The following is a 24,245-nucleotide window of genomic DNA, read 5'->3' as shown; positions in this document are numbered from 1 at the left end:
TTGTTGAAGGTGTATAATAAAATGCAAAGCGTGTTGTGCGTTTTTTTTTTAAATCATTGCAATGTCAGTTAAAGGCACATTTTCATGGCATAGATTAGGCCAAAGTAAAATTAACACATTTTAGAGATGCTCTTTATAGGCAGAGCTAATTATTAAAAAATATATATTATTGAGCAACATTGTGAATGCTTCCTGGGACTGCCAGATGTGTTCTTAGAAGATCTCAATGCTGTTCCCACCGGCGGCAGGGTACGAATCCTGCCAGTATCTGCCTGGCAAGATAGCCAAGCTAGTACGCTAACCGGCCATGAGACCAATGGGGCAAAGCAGAGGCTATTCCACGGCTGGATCTGATATCAAGGGAACCACCATGACTTTGTTAAAGAGGCATTAAAACTTAAAGAAACTTCAGCAAACCTTATCTATATTGATGTAACAAATTTTTTTTACAATCGATAAGAACAATAGGATCCATCTAGTGTGCCTGTCTTTCCAGTGTAAGGCTCACATCTTTAGTCTTCTTAGACTTAAGTCATTTTTAGACAGTTGTTGGTAGAAATTCCCTGCAAAATCACCTTTGATGCTCACTGTCTTTTTATCGAATATTTAAGACCTTAGTTTTAAATGTAGGGCCAGCTTCATTGTTTTCTTAAGACAACAAATCAGCTGAGATCAGTGGAGGGGACGCGCCATCCAGCGCAGAAGATAGATGCGATTTTCATGTTAATGAGAGAGTAGGAGATGAAAAGGCTACTAATCATTGCTAATGTATAGTTAATGTATTTGCAAACTGCTAAAACATTCATGAGAAAGTGGCGCAAGGGTTTATCTTGGTGAAATTGGAGGGATTAATTGAGTGAAGATCTTGCATTTGCAAAATGACAGCATTGATTTATTTGAAGGGAAATCTCCTTTCGCCGAGTGCCTAATAGAAATATAAGTGAGAGAGTGATAGAGCGACGTGACAGCTTTTGTTTAAAAATTGTAGATTAAACCAATGAAACGTGTGATTTAAACATTGCCTGTTGAGTGTATGATGAAGGGTGGCGATCAGACCTCGGGTGCTGTTGGTAGATGTCGTGGGATTGTATACTGATGAAGTCCCGGGACTTGGACCCTTACAGGTGAAAATGTACAAAGCTGTTTGATTTACAGTTTTGGGCATTACGTCAATAAACTCTTAATTTAAGATATTGATTGATTCAGTGATCTGTGTTTCTACAGGTGAATCTTTGTCTGCTGCAAGCTTCTGTCGAAGAGACTTCTAGCGCGTCGGCAAATAAAAGTGTAACCCATGTCTCTCTGGTTGCGCTTTGCTTTGATAGAATAGCGACTCAAGTCCGTATGAACAGGTAAGACAATGTGTTTCTTGTGTTAAGATGCTTTCTTTCTCTACTGATATTTTGAAGAGGAGTCTGTTTACTAATTACAAAGTTTGCTTTTGAGATACTAATAAATGCTAAGCCATGACTAACTTGTGTGCTCATTAAAGTGGATCCTGACAATTTTCCCTAGTTGTACAATTCAGTGCACTAAACATATATATGCCACAGGAACAGCCATCTAAATTTCCTGTTTACACAATGTGACCAAAGGTATGTGGACACCTCTCCTACTTATTGAGCTTGGGGGTCTTCAGATGCACCCATTGTGAAGATGTGTATAAAAGGAAGCACACAGACTGCCAACTCCATAGGGCAGCATTGGCAGAGGGTTTTACTACTGCCCCGGTCCACTGGAAGTGTCTAGGCGTGACAGCAGCTCAGCCACAAAGCAGTAGACTTACACACACTGACAGAATGGGGAGTGCAGAAGTGTGCAGGGCATAAAAATCACCTTTATAACATAGCTCACTACAGAGTTCTAAAAAGCCTCTGGAAGCAACCCCAGCTTCAAGCACTGTGCGCCAGGAGCCTCGCGATCTGTATAGATCTATATAGAAGGATCTGTAGATCTTGGTAAATGGTGGCATGAGAGCTTCTAAAACGGGCTTAGAGGTTTCAAGGTATGGAGAGAGCTGAGAATGTCCGCTTATAGTTAAGGTGTGTATACTGGTTCAGTTTCAAGTCCGACGTGTTCTAAAGGAAAGGTGTTAAAATGTTGTAGTTTTGTAACATTTTGTCAGCTATGAACTGACGATTTTCAGGGTAAAGCTGGGCCTACTTATGAGGAAATTATATCCTGTTTAGTTGTTGTGAACAATAAATGTAATTTTTTGTTCTTCCATGGACCATTGTATTCCGGCCACGTAGGATTTTTTTTTTTTGGCACATAATGTATTGAGCTAAGCAACATAATGGGACCTTACTGCAATGCATTCCTGTGGGGGCTATTTATCAATAACAACCCTATGATAAATAGGGTCCTAGAAAATGACACTGAAGAGACGTGATGAAAATATTCGACATGTATTAACTCTGATGTTCCAGAAGGAGCATAATAAATCTTCCGCTAGCAGACAATTTTTAGCTTTGACCCTATTAGACCCATCCAAGAGAAATGCTATTTTGATAAATTCCCTTAGAAATCTTCTATTTATAAGCTAACTGGGACACCTGCCAATTATTTCCTCATGTCATTTTAAAGATGCCACTGAAGCATTGTTTGAGTAGTAACCAAAAGGATTATATTTTGGTGTAAACCCTGTACATCTTTGGTTTTATTACGGCTGGTTAGCCACATGCCATGTCTGTCTGCACTGGCAGGAGCTCCATTACTGGAAGTGTGCGGGGTCTTTCACGTACTTGTGCCATTTTGTTATTCTTATCTTTTATTTATATAGCGCCATCAATTTACGCAGCGCTTCATACAATACATACATTCAAGGGACAAACCGATACATTAGGTGGAGAGGGCCCTGCTTGCAGGCTTACAATTTTTTATACTAAAGTGAGTTGATCGAGCAGTCGAATGCCACCACACACACAGATGGTGGTGACAGAAAAGAACCAATTCACCAAATTGAATATTTTTTATTTATTAATTCTTGGTGATATACTTAGGCACATCCAAACCTTTCCTTTATTCCTTTCCTGAATAATCTTCCTGGAGCACTGAGCTTCTTAAATGGATAGTCTACTACCCCAAACAGCCATGCCATACACTCCGCTCTCGAAATTCCCATTCTTCTTTCTGCTTGATGCATCCCATCATTGCCAGGAAACATCTGTCATAAAAATTAGTGGGAGCTTTAAATGCGCATGAATGAATGAGAGCTTATTGTAGGGCTGCAACTAACGATTATTTTAATAATCGATTAGTTGGCCGATTATTTTTTCGATTAATCGATTAATCGGATAAAAAAAATGAATGTAAATTTTTTCATTTATTTAAAATAATTTACTAAACAAATGATGTTAAATACAAACAGCAGAATAAAAAAACTTTGGTAATACATTTCTTGTCTTTATTTCCCAACCAGCCCCCCAATATATGCACATTTGAGCCCAGGCTTGCCATGCTGCCCCCCCACATATGCCACGCTGCCTACCACAGCACTCCACGCTGCCTCCCACATATACCACACCACGCTGCCTCCCACATCTGCCACTCCACGCTGCCTCCCACATCTGCCACGCCACGCTGCCTCCCACATCTGCCACGCCACGCTGCCTCCCACATCTGCCACGCCACGCTGCCTCCCACATCTGCCACTCCACTCTACCCCCCACATGCCACTGTGCCTGATACGCCTTATACCCCCTGAAACACCACTCCATCCTCCCCAGACATGCCACCCTGCCCTCCCCACATCTGCCACTCCACGCTGCCTCCCACATCTGCCACTGTGCCTGATACGCCTTATACCCCCTGATACCCCACTCCATCCTCCCCAGACATGCCACCCTGCCTCCCAGACATGCCACTTCTCTACCCCCAGATATGCCACTCTACCCCCAGATATGCCTTATACACCCTGATACACCACTCCGTCCTCCCCAGACATGCCACACTGCCCTCCCCACATATGCCTTATATACTGTATATGCCTTATACCCCCAGATATGTCACTTCACTGCCCCCAGGATTTAGATTCCCCTAAATTAACCCTAAACTCCCCATTAACCATAACTGCCCCTAAATTAACCCTTAACCACAGCATCCCCTAAATTAACCCTAAAGACCCCATCAACCACAGCATCCCCTAAATTAACCCTAAACACACCATTAACCACAACTGCCTCAAATTAACCCCAAACACCCCATTAACCACAGCTGCTCCTAAATTAACCCTAAACACCCTATTAACATAACTGCCCCTAAATTAACCCTAAACACCCAATTAACCATAACTGCCCCTAAATTAACCCCCACCTCCCCTAACTTTCAGTAGCCCAAATATATATATATATATATTACATACATATACATATATACACACACATACATACATATATATATATATATATATATATACATATATATATATATACACACACATACACATATATATATATATATATATATATATACACATATATATATATACACACACATACACATATATATACATATATATATATATATACATATATATATATACACACACATACACATATATATATATATATACATATATATATATACACACACATACACATACATATATATATATATATATTACATACATATATACATATATATATACACACATACACATTATATATATATATATATATATATAATATATATATATATATATATGTATATATATATATATATATATACATATACTTACAGTTAGATGAGTGTCACAGCCATGTGGTTCTGGCCTGGAGAAGGAAGGGGCGGGGCCAGTTGTCACAGTGATTACAGGGAGGGGGAGTAAGTAGGAGCTGCTGCTGTGAGACGGTGAGTCAGACTAAACGGATTATATAATGAGGGGGATTTTTCAGAGCGTTTGCTCTGAAAAAACCCTCATTTTATAATCGATAATAATCGATTCAACTAATCGATAATGAAATTCGTTGCCAACGAATTTCATTATCGATTATTATCGATTTTATCGATTAGTTGTTGCAGCCCTAGCTTATTGGGCACCCAAGAAGTCTTGTTCAACAGTGCCTCACACCTGTTTTGGGTCAAACATATCATGCGTTTGGATGCAAACACGTTGGTAACATGGTAACACTCATCCCAGCCATCACATGCATTAAAGTACAAATGAAAGGTGCATTATACACTTGATTTGGGTAACAATTGAGAAACAATGTAAATAAATGACTCGGAACCCTCTTGATGTTCTATGTAACTATACCAACTTCCCTTTCTAATTTTTAAAGAGGAATTGTGGAAGAAAATCCAAATAATCCAGACACTGGTCGGCCATCAGTTAACTTGGATAAGTATGCCAACGCCAGTAAGATGCAGCCGCAGTCTTCGGGATCTTTGAGGTCAAATTCTGGAATTGAGAAAGGAAAAGAAATTGCTGCCAAATTAAATGTGCGCCGTGTTCATGGCCAGCTCAGAGGTCTCGATACCTCAGGTGAGATATATGTTCCTTGTTCTTAGAATCCCGGCCTTTGTTAAATATGATGTTTCTGTGTTTTGTTTTTTTTTCCAAGTGAATTAAAAAAAAGTTTGCACATAATGTATTTTAGAACATATTTCAATATATTGATTATACTTGTAGATGGATATGATATTTTACAAGCAGAAGTAAGATGTAATGGTGGACATGACATGTCAGAACATTTCAGGGAGACTACATGTTGAAGGACTGTAGGACAAACCTGTACCAAGCAGACATTCTATAGGATTTTATAGGATGTATTTGGTTTTTTACTTTGCCCAGATAGGATCAGACATTCTGTCTGCACTTTCATTGACCAATATTAACACATATTTTCCTGAGAAAGTTGTATTTCATGTCAATGGCTTTTAAGCAGCGGGTTTACTTAGAACCTCTGTGCTTACAGAAGTAGATTGTGTAGAAGGCATGGGCTTGGTTTATTGACTCATATATATATATCTTAATTGGTTTTAATGGATGTGTGAATAACGCATGGTCCAAAATCAATTTTTCATGGGAAGAATCTAGACAAAATGCTAATAGAGCCATCTTCGTTTAGGTGATTCAATGGGGCCTGTACAAAAATAGCTCATGCTAAATTGATATATTTTAGATTTCCTAGATGGTCAAGAAGCTGGTGAGGAAAATGTGTAGATGACTCTGACTCGCAGAGCAGTCTGAATACACTTTCACACAGACACATTTCAATGCAATGCACACTATTGTAAGGTAGTGTAGAGTTAGCCTTGATTCAATGGCACACAAGGGCTTTCAACATTGTAGACTGTAAGACGGCTTTAGAAAATTCTAGAAATAACTCTTGCAATGCTAGTGCCTTTTTAAAAGTAATTCAACCTAGGATCCAATATTACCCTGCCCTACAAAATATTAAACTAGTTCTAAAGGTTGGCTTTGCAATTTAAGTCTCCCGCGTTACTTGTGTTGTGCATTATAACATTATCTTAAATGTCTTTTTAGGCAGTTATCAATTGTATTCATTATTAATTTCAATTAATATCTTAAATTACACATAAAATTTACACTTTTAATTACTGCTCATTTATGACTGCAACACATTTGTTAGATAAATATGACATGGTGTGTAATTTGTCTTCTATGTTTTCATTTGGTATCAAGGGGATCTGGACCCATTTTAATAGCTAGTTTAGCTTGATTGAACCTGATTGTTTCATTACTTTTATCTGAATTGGCTGCCCATCTGCTTTCATATGCTTAGGCAAATGGTGAAAGTTAATTGAAAATTAAATATTCTTTATGGGGAACTTTGTAAAACATGTGCGTTTCTTGACTGTATGCCCTGAGAGTTGAGACTTCTGAGTCTCTGTATATAGCACCCCCCTCCAAATGTCTACAATCTAGATGGATCATTCAGTTGGGACCCCAAGTGTCTCACTTTAACATACACACTACCCCTAACATGGGAATGAAAATGCACATTTTCCAGATCTTTTTTTTTATTTGTAGTTGTCATCCATTCTCAAAACTATTTTAGCGCCCATGAAATGGTTCTTCCATACTATATTTACATTAAAATGATCAAATGCTACCATCTGATAAACTTCAGTAACGTCAGCAGTATTTCAGTGTTCTGTTTACAGAGACGTTATTATATCTGCTCCATTGCAGATAATTATTGCATAAATGTGTGGTTTTTATTTTCCTTCTCTCAGATGTAGGGACCAGTGCAATCACCACTATTCCCTTTGAGAAGTCAAAGGTTCTTTTCACGCTAGAGGAATTAGATGATTTTACATTTGTGGATGAAACAGAGCAGCCCCCTACTACCGACGTTACACGAATTGGGCCAAGCCAAGAAAAATGGGGGTGGATCATGTTCGAGTGTGGCATTGAAAATCTAACAATTAAAGGTAATACCCTTCTTATATTTTTAATTCCTTTGGCTGTTTCTGAGATATATTTTGTGGTTCAGTTACCTAGATTTAGGATGCGTATTTACCCATTTGTACAGGTGGTAGACAGTCGGGTGCTATCTTGTACAATTCCTTTGGCATGATGGGCAAATCTAATACTACTGAACGGAGTGGCTTACTAAAATCGAACGACTCTTCGGATTCGCCAACTGGAAGTGGCTACAGTACCGATGTGTCTGATGATAACATTCCGTGTGATGGCTTCAGTCCTTCCTCGGACATCAATGGGAATTCTGTGTCAGACGAACAGGTATGGAAGCATGTAATGTAGACAACTTAATAAACATGTACCTGGGGGTTGAGTGAGCACCCACCCACTAGTGACAAGAGGATATGCTGAAAAGGAAAAAGAAACAAAGTTTCCAAAGCTATAAACAAACCAATACTAAACCCATCCCCTAGGTCATAATAAGAAGTATGAAAAAAGTTGACGAGAATGCAAAATGTTGTAAAATACAAAGCACAAGTCACATAAGTGTCAGAATTGAAGTATAATGGGATATGTACAAAAACAATAAAGACTGTTTAAGCATCAACTAGATCTGTTCATTCAGATCACAGGGAGAGATTATATCAACTATGTGTATCGAATGAGTCTCATGCTACAAAAAAGGCATGAGACTCGATCCTTGTCCTTTTGGCATTTTTGCACATTTCATAAAATGTCATTTGTTATAATTTCTGAGGAAGAAACCATGTTTATCAACATAACTATCATACAGTAAAAGGCTGTATGGTCAGATCTCAGATTCTAGAAAGGTGAGACCCGGATTTCTTTCTTCATCCATCATAGCACGGAATGATCTGGAGAAGATTCGAGGTGGCATTATGTTTTCAGATTATTGTGGATTCACCACATTCATGGATTGTTATCACCTATCTTTAGCATCATTTATTACGAAGACCTCAGTTCTCAAAGAGGAAGTCGTGTTAAATATTTCCTCCGTTGACTTCCTCCATGAGTCTGAAGGTCCTTCTGGGATCCATTGTTTGCATTTTAAAACCAAAGTGTTTGCCAGTAGTAGTGGACAAGAGATTATAATACATTCAATTTTACCTTAAAGGATGAAGGTGTTGAATCTGATGACCTGAAAAAAGAACTTCCGTTAATGCCACCACCCCCAGACTCAAGCAGTATGAAGCTTACTATCAAAGAGATTTGGTTCAGCTTTGCAGCTCCCACAAATGTCCGTTCTCCCGCGCTTACATTCTCCCGGTAAGTGGAGCTTAGCTGATTTCATGTTATGTTGTGTCACATCAAATATATTTCTAAGGGGGCTATTCACAAAGTCTGCTAGCCGAAATCTCCCATTTCTTAATTGTTCTGATATTGTGAAGTCTTCTAAGGTCTCACATGCCGGTTGTGAACTGTATTTCCCTTTTTAGGCAGCTAAATCTTCTTAGCACCGCAACCCCAGCAGTCGGAGCTTGGTTGGTTCCTATAGACCAGTTAAAGTCATCCCTCAACAAGCTGGAGACTGAAGGAACACTAAGGGTGTGTGCGGTGATGGGCTGCATTATGACTGAAGCTTTAGAGGTGAGTAGGCCAATGCGGGAGCTGGAGAGTACGTTTTTTTTTGTCGCTTTGGGTAGTAGGTTGTGGGGTTTACCCTTTAGTAAACCAGCAGGAAAAGATTCTTCTGTGTTCTGTGGTTCAGGTGCGTTATTGACACCCATGTAAGCACACTATGCCTTTTTAAGAGAAAATTGCTTACTGTACAGTACAAATTCTAGCTTTTCAATGTGTTAAAAAAATACATGTGTATTGTCTAGATCACATTGCAGGGGATTAAAGAAAACCCCATTACTTAGATGCATATAAAAATAGCCATTTTTCCAAATCCCATGTTAATGTTCCCACCTGCATTTTGTCCAAAATGTTTCTCATTGCAGAATAAGAGCCTTCATTTTCCACTGAGAAGTAAATATAACAAACTTACTAAGCAAGCCCGATTCTTGCAAGAAAATCCATCTTGCCTCTTGTGTAATTTGCTACATCACTATCTGCACCAAGCAAATTACTCCATCATCGAAGATGCCACATTGGTGAGTCCCCATGTTCCATGGCTAACATGGGCTGTCTTTTACAATGTCTTATGCATAAAACACTATTAGTAGACATGATGTTAATTAGTCTGGTTGTTCCGCAGAGTGATGGTCTTCCTGCCCTTGTAACGTTGAAGAAGGGACTTGTTGCCCTGGCCAGGCAGTGGATGAAGTTCATCGTTGTTACACCAGCATTTAAAGGTGTTCGTCTGCTCAGGCCAACTCAGCCACTAAAGCCACAAGACTCGGTCAAGCGAGAGGAGGATAATCTGAATTTGCTGGAGAGTGGAGGTGGCCTGCAGAGTGACACCAGTGCAGATGGAGCAGAGTTTGAGTTTGATGCGGGTATGTACCTCTCCTACAGGTTTCCTTATACTTTGATTGTAAACCTAACAAACCAGAAGATATCCTCCGTCTGTATATATTTTAAGAAATCTCTCTGCATTGCCTGCATGGCTAAACCAGCCTTCTCCCCAACTTGCTTCATGCCAACAAAACAGGCTTCCCCATGCGTTAAGCCCTGTGTTATATGTAGATATGTCTAAGGACAGCATTTTATACTTTTTATACTACTTTTTCAGCTACAATCAGTGAGCACACCATGCTGCTGGAAGGAACAAATACCCGTCCCCCTCCTGCAGGGGTCTCTGCCGGTCCTGTAAGTGGTGCTGAGATTATGAGGAAGCTGTCCAAGTCTAATGCACACACTGACTCTGCTCTGAAGATAAAAGTAAGTTTGTGTTCCTTGAGAAATACTGTAAGGAGCCATAATGTCAGTTTCCCTTAGGGAATCATGCAATGACATTTAAGGCTTCACAACATTACTACTTAAATGGGACATATCACCTTAGTGTACAGTCACTTCAAAATGACGATTGGATATCTGACAGCTATTATATACGATCTTTCACTTGTGTATAAACTGTAAAGATTGCAGAAAACCACAGACACCATTCACAAATGGATTTTATAAATACAACCTAAAGAAACTGACTACAATACCATCTAGGTTAGTATGTGGGGATGTTGGCAATGAATGTGGGAAGGGGGTCGGACAGACAAGTTCTTTTGGTCCATCTGTGCCTACCGCTGCCACCATCTGCTGTGAATTCAGTATATCTGTACAGGGTTCGGAGGACATTCACTCCACCCAGAGACCTTCTAGGTTTCAGCTACATGACACGTAGCTACCTTAAGCCAGGGTGAAGGTGTGCTGATTATATTCAGTAGATTGGGTAATTACATTGTTGATGGTTTTCAACATGTATGCTGAAAGCGAATATATTCCAAAGGAGGAGAAAAGGACGGATTAAGGTTTGAGTCTTTACACAAGGCTGATTGTATGAGCCCAATGGACAGTTCAAGTCTGTTTTAATTAATGTGAAATGCTGTTAAACTATCCGCCTAAATGATAACTAGATCTCCTGTTTTGATGATGCTTCTTTGTTGTGTGATCTAAATGCTCACCTTAGCTGGCAAATGTCCGCTCTCTTTTGCCATTTTGATTTTTTTGGCTTGAGGTTCATCTAGCCCGTTCTATGTTCCACCTTTGTGTTGAAGGGAGTCCATCCATATCAATCTCTGAGTTACACCAGTGGAGACACTGCCAACGATTCACCGGCGCATGTAAGCCGCTCCGGAATGCCCGTCAAAGAAAGCCCCAGGAAAGAAAGTCTCCTGAGCTACCTGACGGGCAGCTTTCCTAGCCTGCATAACCTCCTGGAAGGCACTCCTCAACGAACTGCCACAGCGGTCAAAAGCAGTTCTCTTACAAGGACAGGTACACTCATTATAAAAACGTGTGTTCTAATCTCCAATATATAGTCCTGCGAATCACGTGGACATAGCATGGGTTACGGATTCTCCAAGAACCTGTAGATTGATTTCTGTCCTCCTGTTTTGGAGTGTCTTTCTTAAACAATTCGGAGGTACATTGTCTCAGTTTTAAATTGAAGGTTTCATATTATATTATAGTATCTAAAAAGAAGCGGTAGATCTTAGCTCATAGAAGGTACGTTTTGCATTTACTGCTAATACATCTGTCTTCCTATATCTGTTACATTGCATTGTCTGTACTTTGGTCACTACCATAAGTCAGTAGAATGTAGCTTTCTTATTTATCGTTTCCATTGTAATGCGTGTGTTGCGTCTCATTTGATGGAGGAGCCCCCAAAAAGTAAAAAAAACAACATATCACGATAATTAGCATTAAATATAATGACTGACCAATGGCAGTTGTACTTTAGTTTGAAATATATATTCGTTCTTCAACCGATTTACATTGGCCATAGTGAGCGTAATGCAGTTTAAGGATGTGTGTATTTTCTTTTTATCAGTCTGGTTTAAAAAAAAACCAAAAAACCACTACATTTCGTATTTAGAGTTCGCATCTTATTAACTTTAATAATAAGATGTGAGAATGAGCATACCCCAGGATACGGAAAGTTGTCCTCTTTGACCTAATGACTTATCTCGGCTGAAATATAGGGCTTACAGAATCTGGTCTGTGATCAGCACATGCCTCGCCACCTAGCACACCATATCCAAAACCTAATAATTATGTCTTGATTTACAAAATTCAGCCTAATTGTGTGTTTATCTTTCCCGGAGGTAAGAGTTCTCTGAAATGTCTCCTGATTTATTGATACAGGGAATCCTGTGGCCACAGAAATGTTGTCAGAACACCCTTTATTGTCTGAACCATCCTCTGTGAGCTTCTATAACTGGATGTCAAATGCAGTGGGTAATAGAGGCTGTGTGGTACAAGAGTCTCCCATGATCAAGTCTGGACACAACAGCCTTCCATCAGGTATACCCGGTTAGGTTACAGCGTCAGAAAGCGTCATATACTTGCCTATGCAATGAGGCCGGGGCTGTGAAACGAGTTCTTCGGCTGCAGAAATAAGAGAAAGGGTCTTATTCAATAAGGTGAGAGTTGGCAGGGAGTTGTGGTTTCCATTATAAAGAGCCACCCCTGCCGAATTTCTCTGGGAGAATGGCTGAGCTGGCCCTGCATAATGCATAGTGCAATCACAGAGGTGACATGAAATCTTACTCTTTTAAGTATGCTTGTTACAGGGTCACCCAAGCTATTTTTTTGGAACAGAAGCTCACCGAGGTTGGCTCTTCGTACGCCATTGAGATAAAACTACAACTCTCCTGCCAAATGTTGGGAGGCTTGCCTTTTTTTTTTGTTTTTTTGTTTTTTTTTTGCTGCTATTGTGCGTTTAATTTCTTATAAATGATAATTACCCTTTAGCATAAAGAACAACTATCTGCCAAAACATACATTAAAATAAAACTTTTTATTTTAGATTAGAAAAAAAATATATCCTTAATTAGTGGAAATAACAGGCTTAGGATGTGTCTACACTGCATGATTGTAACAGTCATTCAGTAAAGGCTCTCCAGGTTTAGCTGAATTCAGTTATGTGTTTATGAAACCGGTAATTAAATAACGTGTGTTCACTGTGCTCATTGTCTATATACATCTCTGTGCGTATCCATCTGTATATCTCCCTGATATCTGTCACATTCACACTGACCCTTTCCTGAAAATCACTACTATATTACATACTTGCCACTTACAGAAATAACCTGTGTGTGTGTGTGTATATGTGTGTGTATATATATATATATGTGTGTATATGTGTGTATATATATATATATATATATAATTGTGCTATGCGAATTCAGATGTTATCAATAAGTTATATAAAGATTATCTCAGAAATGATGACCTTTTATAATATACTTTAAAGAATAATTTCAAGAGGTTCTTTTTAATGCTAAGCTACATATTGAGAGTAAGTTCAGCCTATATCCTCCATACTGCCACAGGCAACACATGCAGAACACACAGTGTGTTCCGTTACAAGAGGTGCCATGAAACTCATAAAGTGGATTCATTTAAAAATAAGATAGTGTTTTATGCCTGTAGTTATAGAATAACCTTTTTACAACTCTTAAACTCCTGCTGGAGTAATATTGTTTGAATTTGTTTTTCTAGGCACTGGACATAATCTCCCTACAATTCCTTCAGCGTCTGACTTCAACACCGTACTGTCCAGTGACCAGAACACCCTGGACGGCACTCAGTCTCAGCACAGCACTAGCCAAGATGAAATAGCGGGCATTGAAGAGGGCAACCAGGGACTCTCGGCAGTCCAGCTTGCAGATGCACAGGTTAGAAAATGTTACTCTTCAGAAAAGCTGTGAACATTTCCAGTACAAGTGCTACAGGCAAACATAGTAAAGGACTTAGAGAATGCTTGGGATGTCCGTAAAACTTTCCCAAAGAAAGTAATTAAAACGATTAAAGGACCAATTGGTTATTTTATCACAATCTGTCTGTCAAAAAAAAAAAACAAGCAGAAAGAGGGTTGTGGTCTCTTTACATCTTCTATGGCGGTGTCCCTTGTTATAATTACATGTTCTGGGGTATAGAGAAAGAAAGACTTTACAGAAGAAGCCTAGTAACTAAGGGAGAGTGGCTACAACATCACAGTTGTTCTTTAGGATCCAAAATACCTTAGAAAAGTAGTAAAGGATCCAGTGGCCTGTGCCCTATTTCCAAGACTTGTGCCTAAACCCTAAAACTATCCTTTGGCTGGATTACTGAAGTGGGACACTCGGTGTGGCCATACATGCATAAACCACATCTGCTCTATTTAGTATGCTTTACAGGTCTACCTTTTGGGCAATTATTTAATATATATTCTGATTGCTTCCCCCCCCATTACCCTCACTAATGCAAATTCAATTTGTTCTGTATCGCACAGTGGATAAAAAATAAGCAAATGTTATCCCAGTGCCTGCCTTTCTAGATCAATCGAAGACAACAGAAGTGAAATTAATTGTTTTGTCAGATTCAAAGAAAAGAACGTATTTAGAAGAAAAAAAAAATAACAATTATTTTAAATTGTATGTCACCAGCAAAGTATGTAGACTTTAAAATCACAGAACCACAGGCAAGTGTATAGCCTTTTTGATTTTGGGTTTGTTTTACATCTGTGCAATCAATCACTGTAGTTGGTTAAATATATTAATGAAAATCTATAGAAAGCAAAAATTGCAAAGATGAGAGCATCGTGTTTTTGAGTTCGCTTAAAATGAAACTTTCTGCTGTTTTTAACAATGCTTTGTTCTTTGCAGGTGGTATTTAAACCTCTACTGAGTTATACGGGGATCCAGTCACAGGATGTTGTTCCTCTCAGCTACAGAATGTATTTCGGAGAACACCTGTCTTTCTCTGGCACGTTGGACTGCCTCCGAGCGGACATTGTCGATTCAGACACTTCGAAAGAGAGGAGGAGTAAAAGAGCCAGGAGGTCTGCTTTTATTTGCACTTTTAAAGAACATAGGCTCAGTATAGTTTTATTCATAAATATAATGGCTGATGGATAAGTGCAACAGCCTTCCTGCTCAAGTGGTCAAGGCATCTAAGATAAGACCAAGGACTGATTACATCAGGAAAACCAGGCAGGCTAGACGGGCTGAATGGTTTAGAAGAATAAATGTGGCTGCTGTGTACCTATTCTGGGATAACATTTAAAGCAGTCTGGGTGACCGAGCATGCGCACACCACACCCAGGCTGCCATGTTGGAAGGCGCCATCCAGATAACTATAACTATAACTTCTAATATATTTAGTAGGACAATGTATGTTTAAAGCGTGATACTTGCAGTGGACCCTGTCATCCACGTGCCTATTGTGGCAAATGTATGAAGCATTGTTGGAAAGTGGATACCTGGCCGCAGTCTGCGTACATGTGTTACGAATAATTTCATTAGTTTGTGTTGAACAAGTTGAAAAAACATTCTAATTAACCTTATAACAGGATTGCAGAAACTCTGGTAAATTATCTGATGAAATATATTTGAATACCTTTTGTAATATATTTACTTCTTTATTTTAATGTTATCACTTTATTGTTTCAGACAAGGAGCCATCAATCTTCCTCCTCTTGAGTTTAAACCAGCCCTGATGCTAGAAACGTTTAGTATCAATGCAGTGATAATGGAGAAGTCGATGTGTACCCCCCAGAACTCCACGAATGCCCTGTCCTTTCATGATCTCAGCAAGCGATACTACAACACCTTTCATTGCAACTTTACCATCTCTTGCCAGTCAATTAGTCAACATGTGGACATGGCGTTGGTCCGCCTAATTCATCAGTTCAGCACAATGATTGATGACATCAAGGCGACCCAGACAGATATTAAACTTAGCAGATACACAGCTGGATCAGCCTCTCCAACACCCACTTTCAAAACGAGAAAACACCGAGATTTCCGGTCCTCTGATTTCAGCCGTAGCTCTCGTGGCAGTCTAAACGGGGTCACGAGAGTAAATAACATGAAGAGCAAGAGAGCCAACAATGAAAACAACAAGAAGGAATCACGGAACAAGAACTCCCTGGGAAGATCAGAGAGGAGAACTTCAAAGGTTTCTCGCAAAGGCTCAAAAGATGCCGTGGATCACATGGCAATTCACATGGATGACTCTGATTCCATCACCGTTTCTGAACAAAGTGAGCCTTCTGCAGAGTGTTGGCAGAACATGTATAAACTCTTGAACTTCTACTCTCTTATATCAGATCCCACTGGGTTTTTGGAAAAGTCATCAGAGCCGTTTGGCCCAGCAGGTACAACAATGTTATTTTTATTCAAATTGAATTTAACCTGAAAATTAACAAAAGCTTCATAATCCTTTGACCTAATTATTCTTTGCGTTCATGGCTTACAATATTTAATGCTGCATGGCCACCCGTTAGTTATTCTCAAAGATACTTCCAATGCTTGGATTCCTTTTTAGGCGGTCGGAGTCCTTCAGAGCCCACGTGCCGAGTGGTGTTTGAGAATGAACAGGATAGCAACAGTCTGAATAGAAATCAAAGGAAACGCAGCCTGGTTGTGACCGAACCCCAGCACGTCACGCTGATAGTGTTTGGAATTGGCATGGTCAACCGCACGCATCTTGAAGCGGACATTGGTGGCCTGACCATGGAGTCCGAGCTCAAGAGGATTCACGGCAGTTTTACTCTAAAAGAAAAAATGAAAGGTAGAAACGCTCGTTGTCTGTGGGTACATTTCTTACCGAAGTTTGGAATTGTAATCGCAGAGTCATTTATGGCTGCCAAAAGTGCATCACGTATTTGTTAGTGGGGGAGATGTTAACACATCCTTTATTTTTAGATGTTTTGCATCAGAAAATGACAGAGACTTGTGCTACGGCTCATATCGGCGGTGTGAATATTGTTCTCCTCGAAGGCATCACTCCAAATATTCAGTAAGTTGTTACGACTGTAGTCCAGCCATCTTTATTTGAAAAGGGCAGTTTAATGTAACATACACCCTCGCCAACAAAGAATTCATACTAAATCACGTTAAGTATTTTAATAAGCATTCTTTACATGTAAGCAGAAAAGATAATTACCTTTAGAAGGACTCCCTGGAAGTCTTACGTGAGCCAGCTCTGGATCTGGCCAACAGTAAGTATCTGTGCATGAGCACAACCATGCAGTCCGTCAAACGCATCTCCTCCAACGCAGACCGCTGGTGAGCAGGGAAACCATTCTGATGAATCCCTCCATTAATAAAATTGTTTTATGTCTGAATTTAGAATTATTTTGTTTCCTTTTGTATTTTTATTTTCACTATTATATGCAATTTTTTTTCCCCAGGATTAGCACCCAACTACCACTACTTGATAAACTGCCTTATCACCCTCACTTGATGGACTTGTAGTGTTTAGCAGGGTAACTTAGTCATGTAAAGAGAGTTTTGTAGTGGATTATCTGTTTAAAAATAAAAAAAAAAAATCCTAAAACGCAAGTCCATCAGAAATCAGTTTTTCTAACATATTATCATGTTTATGTTGAGAAGTTGCAACCCACATTCAGATTTGTTATTGGCATCTAATTCCGATTTTTCCATATTCACTTAACCTGCTGCGGAATGCTGTTTAACCATCAATACGACAACCTTTCATTCACGCAGTCTGTGCCATCAAAGCTACAGACTGCTACTGCAAAATCGCAGGTTTCCCCATATTGTCCATGTTTTGGCACAATGATTGTGTTGTAAGTATATCTAAATTGTGCCCAAATATTGCTGTAATCAAGCCTCTTGTCGGCAGTCTAAATTCAATACATTGTACGCTCTGGTTTTCGTGGCACTGTTCGATGGATTTGTTCACTAGTAATAATATTCTGTACGCCCCGATCTCCGCGTGTCGTATTGGTGGGTAACAGTAAATAACACACTTCTCTTGCATGGATATTTATTCTCTATTTGGTTTCTTTGTTTTCTTTGCTTTCTCTTCCCTTTCAAACGTCATCTTTAGACTGGAGGATTTCCCTACATCTCCAACAAGCACGGCCAAACAAGAGTTTCTGTATGTCCTGATATCATATATATTCAGTGGTTGTGGTATCGTGATGTCTTGCGAGAAGCTGTTGAATTTTGTTAATTATTTCATCGTTCGGTGTCGGTCCTGCTTTTTTTTCGTGTCTGATTGAATACAGGTTGTTCATGAAGCCAAAGCAAATAAAGCTTAATATATCACGGTCCATAGATAATACTGTCCTACAGTCCTCCATAGAAAAAATATTTACCTCTCTCTCCCCCGTTGTAGGGGGTCCTACTAGATCAACTATCACAATTGAAACGAGAGGGGTGTCCACATGGTGGTAATGGGCTAATTGATAATGCCCACTTTGTTGGGGAGGGTTGAACGTAAGTGTCCAGAACCTACCAGGGTGTCAACGATCCCATGACACTTGTTGTGACTCTCTTAAGTAATCGTGTGTTGAACATTCACACTTTCCCTTCCCTCTTCATTTCTTTACCTTTTGTTGGGAAATCAATAAAGATTGACTTAAAAAGAAGTCAATAGGTCAGCAAGATTTCCTCTTCAGTCTCCTTAGCTGTTGAACTATGCATTATACCGGGCCAACTTGGCCGTTTCTGCTGAGAAACTTGCCAATTTTTACCTTTCATGAAGTGAAGTGAAACAGTTGAAACCGCAACTCAATGCTACCTTTAGGAAATAACCCCAAATCTACACAGCTATTATACAAAAATAAGAATATACGCTTAAACATTAAGTGGAAAAAAATGGCTGCAAGCAAAATCAAAGAGTCAAATTGCCGAGAGCAGGCAAAGAGGAGATGGTCGTTCAATAAGATGTGTAGAAGTGAAGGTGCTGGGTAAAAATCCATGTTATGAATCTAAACATCCACCAAAAGGGGTTTTCAGGTCAGCGCGTCAGTAACTGGGTTACAATTAGAAGTAGGTTAATTACTTCCTTGCCGTAGTTCTGGCTGCCTGGTTTAATGGTTGCAGTCTTCTATCTTGCCTCAAAGCTCAACATCTGAGCATCAGAACTATGAAAATTCCTAGGCGTCACTAGTGCATATTCCGAAACCTATCATATTACGTAAGAGCAGCCTTCCGTTGTTGTACACGTTAGGAGCAGCTCTATCAATCTATCCATCCATCCATCCATCCATCTGTCCATCATATGGGCCAACATATTTTGTATCCTAAAACATTATGCTAAGAGACCTATGTGCTTAGATGTGTCCACATTCTTGCACCCAAGCTGATTTATTTATTGCCAAGGTGTTTTTTTATGTAGCAGAAAATATATTCAGCTGTCATTTCATCCAAAGCAGCAGTTCCGTGGCTTACTTAGTTTTCTTATGGGTGCCGCTAATAGGGCTAGTAGTGTGTTTCCTATAACAAGCCAATGGTAAGAATTAAATATGTGATTAAGTAGCTGCGTATGTAGCCCACGGTTTAATGGTGTTTATATTAGTCCTTTATTAGTATTTATTCTCTGCTGCAAGCCAAAGTATAAACTGTATCGCTCTATGTGTTGCAAGTTATTACATTATTCTGTGTTAAGAACGCATGTATGCAGACATGGCTGTTTAAAGCATGCATCTGGGCTTTTGTCACTTAAATATTGGTTCAAGGGCATGCATGGATAATCCTACATTGCAATAAACTCTGAATGAATTGTATTTATCCAGGACTGTGGTAAAATGCAGCATCGCCAAATCTCAAGCTCTCTACAGTGCCCAGAGAGGTCTGAAAACCAGCAATGCCGCCGTATTCAAAGTTGGAGCGATCAGTATAAACATACCGCAGCACCCAGCCACGCTGCACAGCATGATGGTACGCAGCTCACATCAGCTTTCCAAGCAGATCTCTGACCTCATCCGACAGCCGTCTACAGTGTGAGTACCACTCAGCGGGAAAAAGTATTCTCAGTGTAACGGAGTGGCGACGGTATCAGTTTGGGGTTTTAAACCCTTTTTATATACCCTACTGGTGTTGCCTTCCATATTTCATTATATATTCTATATTGAAGGGGAAGTGCCACTAAAGAAACAGCACATAAATAATGTGCTGTAATGTATGAAAAAAAGCTTGGGGTTTATCACGTTTTGTTCCGATAAACTGTCTAGACCTGGAGGCTGCCATTGTAGACAGTCATATAATATCTTGGATGATTTTTCTTGCACACACTGAGCTGATTCTTACGGAAATCTTTGCTTATTCAGTGAAATCCTTTTCTCCGTAGACTTTTATCTAGGGCTGAAACAACTAATCGATAAAATCGATAATAATCGATAATGAAAATCGTTGTCAACGAATTTCATCATCGATTAATCGGATCGATTTTTATTGATTATAAAAAGAGGTTTTTTCAGAGCAAATGCTCTGAAAAACTCCTCTCCTTATATAATCCGATCTCAAACAGAGATCGGATTATAACACCGGAATCCAGATCCCCCGCTACGCTGCAGGGGACCTGGATTCCTCTCACTGTCGGCCGGTCTCTCACTTCCGTCTCTCTCCCCCTCCCATCTGCCTCCTCCCCCCTCCCATCTGCCTCCTCCCCCCTCCCATACATCACTCTGCCTCTCTACCCGGCACCGTTACTGACATGCACTTTCCCTGTAGCTTCATAGAAGCCTCAGTGTAAGTGAAGGGCAGTAACGGAGTCTGTCTGTGCGATGCAGACCCCCACCGGCTGACAGAGAATCATCCTCTCTGATAGCCGGTGAGGGTCTGCATCGCACAGACAGACTCCGTTACTGCCCTTCACTTACACTGTGGCTTCTATGAAGCTGCAATGAAAGTGCCTTCAGTAACGGAGCCGGGTAGAGAGGCAGAGCGGTGTATGGGAGGGGGGAGGAGTCAGAGGGGTGTATGGGAGCCACCCTCCAATACACCACTCGGGCTCCTCCCCCTCTCATACGCCACTCTGCCTCTCTACCCGGCTCCCTGGTGTCTTGTCAGAAACGGAGGTTCACAGGAGGCAGAGTGAAGTATGGGAGGGGGGAGGAGGCAAAGTGATGTATGGGAGGGGGAGGAGCCAACGTGATGTATGGGAGGGGAGGAGCCAGAGTGGTGTATAGGAGGAGGCAGAGTGGAGTATGGGAGGGGGAGGAGCCAAAGTGATGTATGGGAGGGGAGGAGGCAGAGTGGTATATGGGAGGGGGAGGAGGCAAAGTGATGTATGGGAGGGGAGGAGCCAAAGTGATGTATGGGCGGGGGAGGAGGCAGAGTGGTGTATGGGAGGGGGGAGGAGGCAGAGTGGAGTATGAGAGGGGGGAGGAGCCAGAGTGGTGTATGGGAGGGGGAGGAGCCAGAGTGGTGTATGGGAGGGGAGGAACCAGAGTGGTGTATGGGAGGGGGAGGGGCCAGAGTGGTGTATGGGAGGGGGAGGAGCCAGAGTGGTGTATGGGTGAGTTATAGTGGTGTATGGGGGGTATTATGAATTTTTAGGGCATATAGGGGGTATAAGGCATATGGATATTAGGCATATCAGGAGGGCATAAACATATCTGGGGGTAAAAGGTATATCAGGGGGCTCAGTGGCATATAGGGGGTATCAGGGGGGCATAAAACAAATCTGGGGCTAAAAGGTATATCGGGGGCTCAGTTGCATATCACTGGCATATAAGGAGTATAAGGCATATCAGGGGGCACAGTGGAATCTGGCATATAAGAGGTATAAGGCATATATGGGGGCAGAGTGGCAAGCTGGGGGTCAGATGTGCATAACTGGGGGCAGTTTGGTAAATAAAAAAATTTAAACAAGGCTTTTTTCTCAGTTTTTACTAAATATGAAAAATAGTTAACATATGAATTAATATTTACTAATAACTTTGTATTAAAACCTAGTTTGAGAAGCACTGTGTTTGGGTTCTTGTAGCTTTTATTATTATGTCAGTAAAATAAGAAGGCCATTGCAATAAAGAGATGAAAGTGTAAATTGTACGTTTTTTATTGCAATTTTTCTTCAATTTAAAATAATGTATTTTTTTATCCGATTAATCGATTAATCGACAAAATAATCGGGCAACTAATCGATTATTAAAATAATCGTTAGTTGCAGCCCTACTTTTATCTTTAGTCTGTGTCCGACTGTGTGATTAAGACTGAGCCATACTATTGTTCAAGGCAGTATGAAGGGGATTGGGGGTGTTTGTTGCGGAGATAAAATAGAACACACATACATGGCCGATATGCAACTGCTTGAAAACATTAAGTGCAAAACTGGAATAGTTTAAAAACACACCACCACAATACTTACAAACATAGAATATATATATATATATATATATATATATATAATCAAACACTTGTAACATAAAAATGTACGGGAAGGTCTCCTTTAACAGGCTTGTCGTGGAATGTAAGTATAATTATATCTGCATTTAGGTTTTACCTTTGTGTCGGACCAAGAAAATATGTCTCTCTATCGTTATCCGTTCCCTAACAGGGTACCACCTCCTCGAGAGGACATTGCAACTCCACTTCTTTCCGAAAAGACGCCATCAAGTGTGAACCAGACTCCTATTGAAACCAATGAATTCCCTCAGCTTCCAGAAGGTTTAGAAAAGAAACCCATTGTGTTGAAGTTCAGTGCCATGTTAGATGGTATTGCCATTGGAGCCGCCCTGCTTCCTTCTTTGAAAGCAGAGTACAAGATGGGAAGGATGAGAAGCCATGGAATGACTGGTAAGAACATGCAACCATACACAGTATCCAATCATTATTGTCATGTCCTATTGTATGTGAGTGTGTGATGTATTTTCAACATTTTGATTGACAGTATATGAACTTTGTTGCAGGTGCCCAGACAAGGTTTACTTTCGAGCTACCAAACCATAGGCTACGTTTTACTTCAAAGGTCTCCTCTACAGACACATCAACGATTCCCCCGTCCGCCAGCCTTAACCTCCCGCCAGTCACCATGTCTGGGAAGTACATTATGGAGGAGCATGACAACTGCTCTGACCAGGCATGGAGCATGGACGACCTACTAGCAAAGCAGGGTTATTATCTGCAAGGAAACTACTTACGCTGTGTGGCCGAGGTAAAACACGTGTGCACCATCTACAAAGCAGTAAACTCTTACAGACTGATGAGCTTCATGTCTGACTCCTTGGCCCTCTGTTCGCTTATTACATCAGAAACTCTTATGCAATGTATATGCTATGTATCCAATACCCGGATGAACTGATGTAAAAGAATATTAAAATGTAAGGAATATTAATATTTAAGTTAATTCCCTGTGGTAGGCCTGAGTCCTAAGAGTAGAAGCTGGCACTCTTTATTTTATAGCTCTTTATCGAAACCGGTAATTGCAATGTAGTTAAATGTTATCAGTAAGACCTCCAAACACCAGAAGTGTTCTGGAAACTAGTGAACTGGTTGACCTTGTTTTTCCTAAACAAGAGATATGGAGTGTTTAAATTTAAGAATGATTTGATCGATGACTGTATTTGTGACAGTCAGTCTAATGAATCAGGTTCTATCTATGTTTGTGTACTTATGAAGTACAAATTCCACTAAATTGTACAATTGGAAACTCATAGCGACGTAAGAAAGTGGGGGTTATAAAACAAAAATGACATGGGTTTATGTATTAAAAGTGACACTGGTACGGCTCAAAGTGGTCTGACCACTTTAGCAACCAATAGAATGTCCCAATCAGCTGACTTATTTCACTGGTTTGTATAGTGTTCTTCAGACTTTGTTCATAACTCCTACTGAAACTGACAGACAGAGGTCTGGTTGCTGTCTGATAATAAACAACATTGGATAAACCAAAAAAACCACAAAACCAAATCTCAAATATTTGATCTCCTTTTCAGGTTGGGTCATTTGAGCACAATCTAACCACTGATCTGCTCAACCATCTGGTGTTTGTGCAGAAGGTCTTCATGAAAGAGGTCAATGAAGTTATCCAGAAAGTCTCAGGTTGGCCTGTTTTTGTTATGCTCCTGAAGGTCCCTTATTTATCCCTTCTTTACTGTTAGCTTACCTAAATGATCTACTTTATAATGTGAAGATTGTCCTCAAGCATCTCACAAATTCTGAATAGTCTTCCATTGTTCCATGAGTTTAATTTCACGTAAACATTAGGTCCCACTGTGAAGTTGGCTTTGAACAGTTACGCCTATGCTTCTTGTTGTATTAGCCATGTGCTGGATTACATTCGCACATCTAAGAGTATATTGCTTGAAGCAGGTTTTAATGACAGACATGTTAAATACCTTACATAATAGTAAAAATCATGACTTTCTCAAGGCCCTTTACCAACTAGGTCTCCAGGTAAAACATGCAATTTAGGAAAACACAGACTAAACAAACAATACAAAAAGTTAGTTACATGTTAATGAATCCTTAAACTTTTCTAATATCAT

General features: G+C 40.1%; 1 protein-coding gene across 1 annotated transcript in view; it reads left to right on the top strand.

Annotated features, from left to right (window-relative positions):
* Window positions 1-24,245, top strand: part of BLTP1 (bridge-like lipid transfer protein family member 1) — a 90,855-nt gene that overhangs the window by 45,055 nt on the left and 21,555 nt on the right. The window contains exons 33-53 of the mRNA XM_053461413.1: window positions 1,225-1,352; window positions 5,283-5,485; window positions 7,204-7,401; window positions 7,503-7,714; window positions 8,529-8,680; window positions 8,851-9,001; window positions 9,358-9,510; window positions 9,615-9,855; window positions 10,092-10,240; window positions 11,071-11,290; window positions 12,161-12,319; window positions 13,520-13,695; window positions 14,665-14,840; window positions 15,451-16,157; window positions 16,328-16,573; window positions 16,708-16,801; window positions 17,858-17,908; window positions 19,551-19,757; window positions 22,316-22,554; window positions 22,668-22,912; window positions 23,694-23,799. Of these exons, the coding sequence (XP_053317388.1) occupies window positions 1,225-1,352; window positions 5,283-5,485; window positions 7,204-7,401; window positions 7,503-7,714; window positions 8,529-8,680; window positions 8,851-9,001; window positions 9,358-9,510; window positions 9,615-9,855; window positions 10,092-10,240; window positions 11,071-11,290; window positions 12,161-12,319; window positions 13,520-13,695; window positions 14,665-14,840; window positions 15,451-16,157; window positions 16,328-16,573; window positions 16,708-16,801; window positions 17,858-17,908; window positions 19,551-19,757; window positions 22,316-22,554; window positions 22,668-22,912; window positions 23,694-23,799 (4,213 nt within the window). The remainder of the gene's footprint in view (window positions 1-1,224; window positions 1,353-5,282; window positions 5,486-7,203; window positions 7,402-7,502; window positions 7,715-8,528; window positions 8,681-8,850; window positions 9,002-9,357; window positions 9,511-9,614; window positions 9,856-10,091; window positions 10,241-11,070; window positions 11,291-12,160; window positions 12,320-13,519; window positions 13,696-14,664; window positions 14,841-15,450; window positions 16,158-16,327; window positions 16,574-16,707; window positions 16,802-17,857; window positions 17,909-19,550; window positions 19,758-22,315; window positions 22,555-22,667; window positions 22,913-23,693; window positions 23,800-24,245) is intronic.

The sequence above is a fragment of the Spea bombifrons genome, chromosome 1, assembly GCF_027358695.1.
Source record: "Spea bombifrons isolate aSpeBom1 chromosome 1, aSpeBom1.2.pri, whole genome shotgun sequence".
Classification (NCBI taxonomy): domain Eukaryota; kingdom Metazoa; phylum Chordata; class Amphibia; order Anura; family Pelobatidae; genus Spea; species Spea bombifrons.
Note: the sequence above shows the minus strand (reverse complement) of the source record. Positions and strands in the feature narration are given on the sequence as shown.